This window comes from Ambystoma mexicanum, chromosome 4p (genome assembly GCF_040938575.1).
Source record: "Ambystoma mexicanum isolate Mex_15411 chromosome 4p, UKY_AmexF1_1, whole genome shotgun sequence".
NCBI lineage: Eukaryota > Metazoa > Chordata > Amphibia > Caudata > Ambystomatidae > Ambystoma > Ambystoma mexicanum.
In genome coordinates this window covers 133,832,764-133,846,898 of record NC_090927.1, presented here as the reverse complement: position 1 = coordinate 133,846,898, position 14,135 = coordinate 133,832,764, and the positions used below count along the sequence as shown (strand labels likewise).

Genomic DNA, 14,135 nt, shown 5'->3' with positions numbered 1-14,135 from the left:
GGACAGTGCCCCCCTTGGAAACAGACCCAGGAGCAATCAAATTAACCCCTTCCAGTACTTCCACAATATGATGGTTTGTACTGGTTCTGTTCACAATTTTGGACTAGTAAAGTCAATGGTGACTTTACATGCCCTGGGAGACAGTAGTCGGTCCCAGGGTATGGAATCTGTTTGGGGGTCACTATGACACCCCTGAGTTACTGCACTGAGGGTGCTGTGTAACACATACACAAAAACAGATGATAATCTATGGAGTAAAAAAAAAAAACATAGCCCATAAGTGCACAAAAAGTCAAAGACATACCCCAAATCATGCCTAAGAGTGGGAGGAAAAGAGTCTCTCACTCTTAGCAGGAGAAAAAACAGACCCCAAAAATCCAGCAAAGCTGCTGGGGGACTCACTAGGTTTCGGAAATTAGCCTTCTAAGAGAATTCTCCCTAACATGTTCCTTCTCACAACCCACCTCCAACTCCGGGTACTGCTTGCTAGTCTATGCACAGCATGTGATTCTAAGCAGATTAACAAACATCAGAAGACGTGCATTACTTACAACCATCAGAAATGCTATTACGGTATCTGCTTAGATTCACATGCGCCCACCTCTTCCTCCCTGCTTGGATGGAAGGAACATAGACGTCCTATTACTTTTCTCTCTTTTATGTACTCACTCACGTTGGTCATAAGGCTGCCTCATGGCAGAAAAAATACAATCGGAGGGACCTCGACGCATGAGGAATTTTGGGTACACAGCACATCACTATAGGGATAGTGTTACAGACGTGCCTATGCCGACGTCCCCTTTCGGTCCCTGAAAGATCAGATGCAATACTCTGCGGTGACCACTGGATGTCGTACTATATGCACAGCATGTGAATCTAAGCAGATACAACCATCAGAAATGCTTTTACGGTAAGTAATGATTGTCATTATCTTCAATCGAGTTACAGGGGAGTTCTGGGAGTGTGATCCTACAGGGGTCAAGAACAACGATTAAGATATGTGATTCACAGAACTCCAGGGAGATTTTAATACAACTCTTATGTTCTTGTTCAATTGGCTTCACCCTTTTGTGAGTTTGGGACTGGGACAATGAATGTTGTTTTAAATTTGTAAAATATATTGGAGTCATGAGTTGCTTGACTGCAGATATATGCCATACCGGTAATTATGGACTAGGCACACAGTGGTGCAAGGGCCCATGAAGCTTGGTAAGACCTATTGTGCAAATCTACAAAGCTTTTGGTCTCTCTTGGGCCAGCTATCTGGAACCCAGAGGCCCAGGGGAGTGAATTGCAGGCCGTCAAGTTGGGCAAAACTGTAGGAAGAAGCTGGGCAGTAATCTGTGGTGCTGGCATGATGCTGCGATGGGTGCATGTGAGGTAAAGGTTAGCTGGAGGCCTAAGGAACATGTGAGCAAATAAAATGGCTGGCAGAAGCCGCTTGTCTCCAAGGGGGAGGGATCTGGCAGAGTGCTTCAGGCAGATGCACAACCAGAGGGGCAGAGCAGTGAGCCACAAACATGGCATCAGGGAGATTCGCAGTCCGGGTGAAGGGGAGTGATGTAGCCAAAATGGTCACAAAGGTGGTACTAATGTAAGGACTGCTATGTCATTGTGCTAAAACGCAACTAAGTTTAGCAGTGTCAGTAGCTGGACAGATAGCAAGTTATGCCAGTAGTTTGGGTATTATTGCCTCCTAACCGTCTGAGCAATTCAGAGTTCATAACTAGACGGTATCAGCAGATAGAAGTCATTATTGACTGCGATTTAAACCAATCCGAAAGCCTGGAATGAAGTCCATTCTCTGTTATTGACCATCTATCAAACAGTAGGACCAGTAGATGCTGGGGTACATAGGTCGCAGAAGTCAGTTACTCAATAGCATAATCACTGCTAAATAGCACCTGTCCCAGGGTTGCAAGGTTGGCTGTTGACTTCCACTAGCCAGTGTTATTGGGGAAACACTCTCTATACCGTCTTGCATCCCTCAATAAGCACAAGACATGCTTCAGGCGCAGCCTAACGGGCAAATTGCATACACCATTTTTAGAATCACAAAATGGGAATGGCCTTATACTGTATATGATGGTTTCGTTGCCACACACTTGAGAGTGATACATTTCGTCAAGCTACATTTGGTTGTGGAAGTTGATGTATATGGGCAGGGCAGAGTAAAGCGGTATAAGGAGGACCTCCCATTAAAAGGGAACAAAAAGAACAAAATGCAACCACTACATTTGCCACTTTCAAATTTGTGTTAAGGAAACTGCATAGACCGTGAAATGAACCTTCGAATGGATTGTGTCCTCACACGTATTCCTTCTCTTATGATATTGCCAATATCCAGTTAAGCTGCTTTGGAATTTCTTTTTCAACAGAGGGCGCTGCGCGTCGATGACTGTTGACTCGATGTCCCTCAGAGGCCTCCGTCTCTATGTCTACGTCACTGAAGGTGTATATATAGCTCGAACAGTGTCGGCTTCAGTTCTGTTTTTCTGCGCTAACACTTCGGATACGGTACACTTCGTTCCTTTGTGAAGAGAAATCTTCGACAAATCTTCAACAAATCCTCGTGAAATCTTCAAAGATGGCTATGTCATCAGCGTCTTCTACTCCAAAGTCAAGTTTAAATAAATGCTGTGACTGCGGTTCGAAGATGTCCGTTACGGACCCCCACAGAATATGCTTGTGATGTCTGTGATCTGCTCATCCTTCATCGTAGTGTGAGGACCGCCTGTCCATGACGTCGAGAGCGCGGAGGGAAACTTGCAGCAGGTAGTACCCATAAATCCCCTTAGACTCTGTCGAAAAAAGGGAAACTTCAGATGAGTCGAGAACTGTTTCTCCACGCCGTAAGAAAAATAAACTATCCTGATCGTGAATTGGTTCCCACTATTGGTCATCGTCTAGATATTCGAAGAAACAGTGCCATAGGTCGCCATCTTCGACAGCTTTGAGTTCCTCTCCGGAATGGGTGCCATGCCCAACTAAAACTGCCTCACCAGCTGAGTGGGAAGAGTGTAGGCTAAAAATGATGGTGTTCGAGAATGTGGCCTTGACCCCCTCGAGTACAGCCAAAAGTCATGTTCCGGTCGAATGACCCGATGAGCATAAGACCCGTGCGCCTTCGGGTCAGGCAGGCAAAACTCCTCAAGAGTGGTCGGAAAAGTCTACTCGAGGACTGAGTCGTCGATGTTATTGGCGCCTAAAGACTTGTCATCAATGCCATCGGTGCCAAAAACCCATGAAAAGCCATTGGCGCTTCGGTCTTAGAGCTCCTCGATGTTACAGGAGTGGAAGTCATCGACGCAACCATCGAAGACGTCGACAGTTGTGACAATTTCGGCATCTTTGTCGACAAATATTAGGACCCCATCGGGTACTGTGGAGAAAACATATACCCCTTTTCCTAGGGCTGAGTTTTTCAAGTCTTTCTTCCATTTATGAGGACGCAGAGCCATCATCGGCTGAGTCTAGACCTTTTGGCCTCCAATATGGTACGTCATCAGTGCGTGAGGCCCAAATTTTGGAAGAACCTAGCATAAAGGATCTTCAAGAGTTCCTGCATGATGCCAGTGGTTTGGACACTCGCCAGAGGTATGGTTTGGCAGATTAGATTCATCTGATCATGCAGAGGCTCCCTACAGGCAGTTGATGTCAAGGGTAGTTGAATATATGGGATGGGCTAGACCAAGTCTAGTTTTTGAACAGGATGACTTGACAGACATTCTGGAAAGGGGACCTCAGGAAGACCCAATTGTTCCATTCCATGCAGCTTTGCGTTAGCGTTTAGCTACCAATTTGTGAGGTACCTGAACTCAATCCGGCTCTCAACAAGAAGCTGACCTCTAAATACAGGGTGACCAGCAGGGATCCCTATTATTTATCAAAACACCCAACTCTGGTGGTGCAAGCTGCCACCTCAACCACTAGGCAAAATGCCTACCCTACTATCCCTCCTGATAGGGATGATGAACGTTACAATGCTCTAGCCTAAAACGTTTCTTTGGCTGGAATTCTGGCCTTGAAGTCGGCAAATGCCACGTGCATGTTGGCTAGGTTCACTCACATCCTTTGGGAGTGTATATCCATGACGGCTGACCATATCCTCGAAGGGGAAGAACGAGACAGGTTTTTAAAGATAGTCAAGGGTGGAAAGCACGCGGTGTGTGAATCCCCCCGAGACTGGTCTCAACTCTGCTGACAGTATCAGCAGAGCAATGGCGGCTAGTACATTTAATGCGCAGGTATTCCTGGTTGAGAAAGTCAGGATTTGCTCCAGACGTACAATCCAGACTGCTCAACATTCCAGTTGACGGCCTCATTTTTTCGGTAGCAAGGCTGATGAAAGTCTGGAGAAACTGCAAATTTCAAAGGCAGCAGCCAAATCCCTTGATGATGTGATTAGACAACCTCCAAATCGCCCCACAGGTACGCCCTGGAGGGATAGGTCCTTTCGTCACTACTCCACATTTCGAAGAGGCAGAGAAAAGTCAGTTCAAAGAGGCCAAATAAGATTCCCCCGTGGTGGACAGGGAAGAGGTACTAAGACCGCCTCAGCAACGGCTACCTTGCCATCCGCCACTGCGTCAGCCACCCCAAAACCTCTCTGAGGAGTTAGTTCACGAGACTGCAGTGGGAGGCAAACTGTCACAGCATCTGACAGAGTGGCAGGCTATTACTTCAGATGCATGGGCATTGGAAACAGTTGCCCTGGATTGCTGCCTTCCTTTTCTAAAAAAAAAAAACGCAGTCATCCACTGGGAACAGCTCTTTCAAAGTTTCAGATCCGCTCCTTATGCAGGAAATAGTAACCCTGCTAGGGAAAGGTGCTATAGAACCAGTACCTGTAGCGGAGAGGAACAAAGGTTGGTACCCCCTGTACTACTTAATTCCAAAAAAGGACCGAGGATTGAGACCCAGCTTGGACTTAAACTTGAACAAGTTCCTCAGGAAGGACAAGATCAAGATGGTTTCCCTTTCTCAGATAATTCAGGCCCTCCAGCTTCAGGACTGGACTTTCAGGATGCTTACTTTCTTGTGCCAATTCATCAAAAGCGCAGACCGGACCTGAGGTTTGCTGTTGGCGGTTCTCTTTATCAATTTCAGGTTCTGCCATTTGGGCTGACCTCCGCCCAAGGGTTTTCACCAAGGTAATGGCGGTGGTGGAAGTGAGTCTCAGAGGAGGGGGCGATTCATGTCTACCCCTACCTGGACGATTGGCTGATCAGGGCCAGTTCCCCCGAACAGGCCCTGGAACATCTTAACTCCACCTGCCACTCCCTTCACAGACTGGGCTTCTCCCTCAACTTCAAGAAGCCTCACATGATACTATCTCAAAGGCTCCAATTCATTGGAGCAGTCCTAGATGCATCCCTGGGAAAAGCCCAGTACTGGATCGATCTTGATACACCAATTTTTTATAAGGTCACTGTGGTCTTTAAGTTGAAACCCACCCTACCCAAAATTGTATCTGAATTCCTTCTGACTCAGAAAATAACATTACCATCATTTTACCCTTCTCCGCACCCTGGGAAGGAAGAGGAGAGACTACACAGGCTTGATCCTACAAGTGCACTAAACTTCTATATTACCAGAATGACAAGAATAAGACAAGACGACCAACCGTTTGTTGGGTATGGCTATTACTAAACAGAAATTATCCATACGGATAAAACTGGCAATATCTGAATGCTACAAACTGGCGGAAAAAAAGATCCTCCAGAAGGCCTTCAGGCTCATTCGGCCAGAGGCATGGCGACTTCCTCTGCATTACAGAGGGGAGTTCCACTAAGATATTTGTGCGGCTGCCACATGGTCCTCTGTACATACTTTCACCAAACATTACAGTTTCGACTCTACTTCAGGCCAGGAAGGCTTATTTGGTAAGGCAGTGTTGCATTCTGTGCACACCGACCCATGAGGCTAGTGTGGAATGGCCATGCAGGCCCAGCAGGCAGGACACTAATCCATGAAGCCTGGTTTCTTACTTTCTGGGGGATTGAGGGGCTTAAGTCACCTCGGATTGGGAAATCTATTTGCGCCCTTAGTTTATTTTAGTGCGTTAGGGCTGCTTTTAATGGTGCTGAGCTCCAGAAGCCGAGATTGTTGCCATCCACAAGACCACCTCAGTAGCTGATCAGCTGTCTGAACTCGCTTGCTAAATATGTTGTGCAGAGTACAATATTAAGTCAATGTTACTTAAAAGGTGTCCACCTTTTTTTTAAATTCTTTTTTGTCTTTCCCCCAGGGGTTCGATTAATTTTCTGTGAGGCACATGTTTAGGTGGGGAAGAGGTGGGGGTGAGAACAACGCCCCCATGTCGCTGGTGGGATCCCACAGTAAAACTTCAACATTTCCACCACTGGTCCTATAAACATGAACTCTACAGGCATGTTGAAACCATGGACCGAGAGGGACCTACCTTAGTCCCTTGAAGTGGCAACTCGGGAATAGGGATCGCACCCACGTGTCGCTAAAACCCACTACTCCATTTTGGTAGAGTAGATGTATTGAAAGGCGTGTGGTGCCCTCTGTTGTCAATCAGATGCAGGCACAGGCGACCCACTCAATTTCCAGGTCTACGACTACAGTGGTATGAAATGCTGGTTTTCTACAGTGGTCCGTTATCCACGCGCTTGACGATGGATTTGGGGACTACACCTTTTACCGCAGTTTAAATGTTGTTTAACTAGCTTGACACAGATGCTAACCTGGAAAGAAATCGACGTTTTGAATATCGCCCTAAGCACTACCCCCCCCCCCTTGAGAGGATGAGGGAATTTGGGATTACACGCGTGTGCATTTATTGGTTCTGCATCACATCGCGCACGTTATCATTTGGGTCCCTTGAGTTCCAAGAGTGGAATCCTTGCATCGGTTCTGTGTCGAGATGCTGATTATTCGAATTGAGAATGGGAGGAAAATGCGTAATATGACGGGGGAGGGTTATTGAATGATTTTTAATGGCCCTGTGGCTGCCCCACTCCCTCTATTCCTCCTCTCCCTCCCTCTCTTGCTCGCCCTCTCTTCCTCGCTCCTTCCCTCTTTTGCCCCCTCACTTTTGCCTCGCTCTCTCGCTTTTGTCACAACTTCCTTTAGTCCCCTCCCTATCGTCTGGTTGGTCATTTGTCCCGGGCCAATCTGTCCGCCTTCCCTGCACAGGAAGTGTTGGATACAACAATGTTTTCATATAGCGCTTTAAGCCCACCCCTCTTCCACACCTGCGGTGCCATGAAATTACAATGGCAGTTGGCGTTGTACATTGATTGTGGGGGAGGCGGGGGGAGGTGCTCTGACCTGGCTGCCCCTAACTAAAGTCCCCTCTGTAGGTAGTAGAATTTTGTTTTGTCCCTGGTGTTCTAGGGGGGGGGGCCCTCACACCGGTCTCATTACTGTGCATGCTGACACGGCATGTGGTGCACGGTGTCGGCAAGAGCCAGGCGAGAGCTCCGACTTCTCCTTCCGTTTCTTCCTTTTACTCTGCGCTCTACGCCACTGGCTTAGGGTTCCTGACTGGTGCGCAGACCCTCTAGCTTGCTTCCAGCTGGTTCTCTCTCTCTAGCTGATTTTAGATAGATGTGTGTGGCGTGCTGATGGTTCTGTTATGTGGGAGGTGCTGATGGTTCTGTTGTGTGGGAGGTCTTCTCCTGTGACTGTTTTTTTTCTGGAAAAGAAAGAGAAAGCCTGGGTTCAGAGGAAGGGGGTGATGCAGATTAGTACTGCACATATATAGGCTGGCACTTGGGGTGACGAACAGAAAGGGTCTCTCATCCGCCATCATCCAATTCTGGGGTAGGACGGGCGCTGTAGTTCTCCCTGCAAGCCTCCTGCCATGAGCTAAGAGGGGTTCCCATCCCCTCTTGACCAGGTCAGGGTACTGACCTTGTCACAGTGTCTAACTGACGCTCACAGCTGGTCTGTGTCTGGAGTATGTCATAGGACAGACATGGTGGGCGGACAAAAGGACATGGTTAAACGCCTTTTTTTAAAAAAAATTAAAATAAAGGAGAAATGGTTATTCTAATCCCTATACAAGGGATAAAATAAGCAGGGTCACAATGATGGCAGTGTCACAGTACAAATCAAAAAGTCTCAATGAAGGTTCTTTGGTTGGGGCTCCAGCAAGGCACATAGAAAGAAAGTCTTGTATCTTCATAGTGGTAGGGGCAGTGACTCCCTCCCCTTAACCCTTTTCTGGTTTCTCAGTGACTTTCCCAATGCCAGGACAGGTGTTCTCTTTCCTGGCCTTTATAGTGTAATTCACAATGCCAAGAGCTTGACACCCTTTTTTTTGGCTTTTTTTTGACAATGTTCTTCATCACCAGGGGGTATGCCTTCCTCCCATGGTCTTTCTCACAATGTTCAGTGTTCATAACCCACCTGGTTCACTACCCTGTTAGGTACTGGAACTATGAAGATGATTTTGGAGACAGTTCATTATTTGGTGTGGGTCCCAGAAACTTCTTGGCTCTTCTAGTTTCCCAATAAATCTACCCGTTCACCCCCTGCCATGTATTCTTCCTCTCGGGTCCCAGTCTGCTCTGGTATTGGTTTCTTTCTCTCTCGCTCTCTCTCATGGTCTCGGCAGCCCTGGTCTCTCAGTTTGTGAAGGATTGCCACAAAGATGGCTTTTGATGTCACTCCTTATTGGTTGCGGGTCCTAGACCTGTTTCTCACAGTGATATGGTCTCTCAGGGTTCGCAGCAAGCCTCCCGGTCTCTCAACCCTCCTCTGGGTGCTCACCGGTTTTGCTTGGCTGCTTTTGGGTCTCTGGCCGCGCTCATTCTCCCTCCAAGCTCTGCAGCGACTCCGCAGCGGCTTCTTCCTTTAAGACGATGCGTTTGAGACAGACCACACGCTTGCGCTCCATCTGGATATTCCTTCTCCTTCTTCCTGGTAGGGCCCAATCACAGTGGACCTCTCTGCCAACGGGCAAACGCCCATCCTCTGCTGCTTCATTCTGCTTCTGTCCACTGGCTTCACAACTTCTGGTTCTTCTAGGGAGGAACACACACACACACACGCACACACGCACGCACGCACGCACGCACGCACGCACACACGCACACACGCACACACGCACACACGCACACGCACACACACGTTCAGGTCTTCATTAGTGCTATTTGCTTCCGCACTGCCTCCTCATCCCGCTACTGATCCCGAGGACTCCTAGGGAAGTCAGGTGGTCTCTCCCTTGTCTCAGTACTTAAGTGATATAGGTCCCTTGCAGAGTCTACACTTCCTCATCCCCGTTCTTCCTACCTTACTGGTTCTAAGGCAACAGATAGGAACACTAGGGATGGTGGTGTAGGGGGTTGGTGAGGACCGTGGGTGAAGGTAAGGTGGGCCATGGGGATACTGCGTTCTCCCAAGGTCATCACTAATCCCAAAGGGGGCTTCCCTCCCCATGAGATCCACCCGCTGAGTACCAAACCCAGTGGGTCTATCGGGGAGTGCCCCCCCCCCCCTAGTTGCAAAGTGTCGACATCCAGGGATTTGCCGCAATATGTATAGTGAAGCTACATGGACTTTCTGGCTCGGAGGCAGACAACTAGTCTGTGTGGAGTACATCGATTCTCTTTTAGTTGCAACAAGGATAGGTCTTCGGGTACCTCTTGAAGTGTAGGATGGCGAGGCCCAGTCTTATCTGCATTGCCAGCTTGTTCCAGAAGACTGGGAGGGTATCAGGAAACGTTGGCTGTCTGGTTTTTGCCTTGTGCCGTGTAATATTTATGTTTGTATTTTTCTTATGATGGCTGGACGGTGGTAGAAATCCTTAATTTCAGAGAACCCTCTGCAAAGAAGTCGCGTTTTTTAAGATTCATTTTTTATTTTTAGTCTGCATCATCCATCCAGCACCAGCTGTATGCATTAAGGAAACATTATTTTAAGCAGAACGTTGGATAGGGTTGCATTCTATTTGTTAGATTGTAGTGAAAGAAAAATCTAAACTGTACTGTTTGCAGTGCTCTTGCGCAAATATTTGCCCACGCGCATCTCGGAGATGCTCCAGGCATCACCAGATTGCATGCATCCAGACTTGTAAGGTGGCTGGTGCAAGTGTGGGATCCCCTGCGCATATCCAAATTTACGCCAGAGTCCGGCATATGGACTTCTTTTGCTTCTTGTTGAAAGATTCTTCTGGGCGTTTCCTCTTTTAAAGCTACACATTTTTACAAATGTGTGATGTCTATGTATTGTTTTGTGGGAAACCTGTGATACAGCGCAATATGTTCATAGTCAAAATGTCGGATTCATGCCCGTTGTGTTGTGGTGCGATCTGGAAGGAAAGGAGCTGTGTTGTATAGTTGGGATGGACGTAGACGCTGGTGATGCAAGAGAGCATGTTGGGTGTGACTGAGAGAATGTGTGCTGAGAAGGTTGTGGAGACAGGCAGTTGGCGAGCCCCTGCCTCTGTAACAACGTAATGTAACTGACCATAGCTGTAGTAAAGGAACTGTGCTGGAACCTACCTGTGAGCACGAGGATCTTGCATTATTTCAATGCCCACGGGTATCAAGTCTGTATTTTAACTAGGATTTAAAAAGTTGCCGATACCTGTGCGGCCTGGAAAAAACGGTGCCTTCTAGATCCAAGCACAGTGTGACACTGTGCAGGTTGAATTGCTCACAGGTTAAGTGCCCACCTCTGGCATGGGGTTCGAATCCCAGCTGAGACCTTCGTCCTTCCGAGGTTTATAGATTGGGTAATGGCTGCTTTCATGAAAGGGCTTAGACGCGGGAAGAATCGGTATGGAGCGCTGTATAAACACCTGCTCTCATATTGCTGTGTCTCTAGGCTCTTGGCGTTTATGAAGCCCAGTGGATCCAGAGGGTGTGCTCTTATAATAACTGTGCCACTGCCAGGTGCACGGGTCTTACTCTCCACGTGCAACTGCACGAGTAGCAGCCACCCCCATGCAGTGCTGAGTGTCCCAGGACAACAATACCACCTGCACAGCCATAGAAATGGGTCTGTCCCTTTACCTTCGGATTTACTGCTCCATTCTCCGTCAAGTGACCCTACCGTTAGTCGCATGCCCCCAACATGGGAACATTGGCTTGCAAATACACCACGAGGTACTCCAGTTTCTGACCAAATAGATTTTTTAAAATGTCATTATAATTGCTTGTTATCTGCAAGTGTTGTTGAACGTGTTTTTTGTTTTTAATTTGTGGATTGAAACCCAGTAGTAGGATGCTGACAATGCGGTCTGTTTGCAGGTCCTGGAGAAGCACCCCAACACACCTATGAGCCATAAAGAAATCCTTCAGGTGATCCAGCGTGAGGGACTGAAAGAGATCAGGTACGTGCAGTGGGGGTGAGGGTGGAAGGGGAGCCCCCCCAAAAAAGGGGGCGCTGCCTATGCAGACCGCTTTTGCAGCGTATGCTGCATTTGCACAGGTTCAGGCCCAAGCTGAACTCGCAGCCCTTTGTTTAGCAATTTCGACACTACGTTGTTGCCTTAAATTCTGTTGTTCTCTGATTCTTGCATTAAGACTTGTTGGCTTCATGGATGTGTTGAATTGCAATGATGTCTGCGAAATCTTTGTTGTATGTAATGCTAAACGAACTTCACAAAATGGGTCACCGACCCATGTTTTGACAAATATTTGCGCTATTTGCAGTGCACTACATTTAGAATATTTTGAACACTGTATTCAGACCCTCCAGGATTTTGCGGCATGAAATGGCAAATTTTGCGGCATGAAATGGCAAATTTTGCGGCACAAACCATTATTTATTGCGGCATTTTTGCAGGACATTTTGTATTAACTGGAGGGTGTAAGATTGCTACATTGCAGGAAATAGGCAGAGTGCAAGGCTACAAGAGAGCCAGGGTATCATTATTATGCATCTTTTGTATTAATTTAATAGGAAGAGACCCAGATGTCTCTGGCTTGGCAGAACAATGTTTGATTTGGCTACATTTCTGGTTTAAAGTTCATGCCTATTTAATAGTATTAACTAAATTGATCATTATCAATTGTAATGCTGAAAATATTCCCCTTCTATGTTCTCCAATCCCCCAAACACCCACACACCTCTCTCACCAACACACATCTCACCAACTCTCCATCACAACTTGCATTCCTTAACCTCTCACTCTGTCATACAAATACTCACGTGCTACGTCACACTGTCAAGTCACAATTTGCACTGCCCAGCCCCTGCCACACTCCAAATCATACTCCCAACTCACACCTTACACTCTACAATTCCTCCCGCAATATACAGTCCTTCATTCTTTTGTGCTGCTTCTGCATCTTGCATCCTTTCTCCCATTCTATCGCACTCTTCCCTTATCCTTTTTCCCAATCTGCAGCTCACTGCCTCTTTCTGGCCAACCGCTTCCTCTCTTTCTCGCTCACTGACCACACGCTCCCTCTACTTTCTGTACCTCTGCTCGCTCTCAGATTTCTGGCCCACCGCATCACTGCTTCCTCTGCTCTCTTGTGCAGCACTCCCTCCTCTGACCCACTGCTCTCCCTCTGCTTTCTTGCCTATCACTTCACATCTCACCCATCACTCTCCCTCTCTCTCTCTAGTGTAACCATTTTTAAAAAAAAATTTAAATGTAGATTTTGACCCAGTTCCTCAAATAATGGGGCATTTAAAAAAAGAACGGAGGATATGCTATTTTTAGACAACCCATTTTTGGAAATGAGCAGGTCACCTTATTCTCAAAAGTGACCAGTGCATTTCCACAGGATTGAGCTGTAGCGCAAATTGTGCGCTGGCCAGCTTCCTTGAATGGTGTTCTGGACTGTTTGACCCAAGTGTAATTATTTGCGGCGGAATTGACCTTGGTCAATTTTGCTGCGAATTGATTTGCACTTCAGCCGAACAACCCAAAAAGTACCTTTCACCACCACCCCACCCCCTCCCCTACTTAACTGCTTGGTCGCTGCCACTTCCCCTGCAACCCTGCGGTGCCAGATCCGTCCCTCTAACGCGGGTCGGATCCGACTCCGCAGGGTCCCTTTTTCGTTATTTTCTTTTTTTTCTGTCCCCGCCTCCAATTTTGAGGAAAAAGGGGAAAACACTTCTGCAACCACCCTAGACCAAAAATACTGAACATGGGGAGCGGGTGACACCCCCGCAACACATGTTCAGTATTTATAAAAATCGATCGAATAGTACTGGATGAAATTGGTCAAACTGTAACATTCGATAGATTGTTGTAATCAAAATGGGCAGTACTTTGAATAGAATCGCTCTCCCAACAGTGTTCCTCAAGCTCCCAGCGCCTTTCACAGGGACAGGCACTCCAGGTGACTGCCGCTGTAAAATGTGACCCAAAAAATGTATTTTTATCCTGTTTGAGTAACAGAAATGCAAGCGACTCAGCAGCGGTTCATACCTTAAAAGAAATGCATGACAGGGTCAAGAAAGACCCCGTCATGCAGTGGCAGCCCCATATCCAGTGCGCGCAGGGTTGCACTCCACCTTCCTACGGCAAGGGAAGAGGGAAGGAGCCCTCCCCCCCCTAGAAGCCAGAATCTAGCCCCAGCATCTTGCGAGCGCGGGCACACGGAGCAAGGCCTGCCTGACCTTGTCCGCACAGAGTGCCTGACCCGCCAATGCCTGGTGCATCGCGGCGCCACAACGAGGCTGAGGCCGCACTCTCCATTTGAATTCCGGCATCCGCCGGCAGGCGGAAACGCCGGCTGCAACGAAGGCCATACAAAGGCCTGTTCCTGCGCCTGTTTCGCGCATGAGAGCGCGGCGCGGCCACCCCCCCTGTGCATTTCACCATTCACCGACCGCCTTTTGTAATGACTGAGGCAAGTAACTCGAACCAAGTAACCTTACAACAGGAGAACTTATTGTAAGTACTTTGCCACCGTCCTGTAAGCTAATCGTATTTATTTAAAGTACTGACGCTGCCGCAATACGACTCCCCTTAGTCTGCATATATAAGCATTCAATTTACATTGCTCACCAAGAGGCATCGGGGACACTACTGTATGCATGTTCTCTTAGCCACCACTATTTGAATGTATTTCAGACTACCATGGGAACTCTTGAACCTAGGCATATATTGATTGTATTGTGCTTTATGGTCACCAATAGACCACTTCTTGATTGCGCTGTGCCCTATGGTCACTAGTAGACCACTTTATGAC

At 47.6% G+C, this 14,135-nt stretch overlaps 1 protein-coding gene across 1 annotated transcript in view; it reads left to right on the top strand.

Moving 5' to 3' along the window:
* Positions 1-14,135, top strand: part of ASXL2 (ASXL transcriptional regulator 2) — a 747,150-nt gene that overhangs the window by 167,618 nt on the left and 565,397 nt on the right. The window contains exon 2 of the mRNA XM_069605568.1: positions 11,229-11,311. Within this exon, the coding sequence (XP_069461669.1) occupies positions 11,229-11,311 (83 nt within the window). The remainder of the gene's footprint in view (positions 1-11,228; positions 11,312-14,135) is intronic.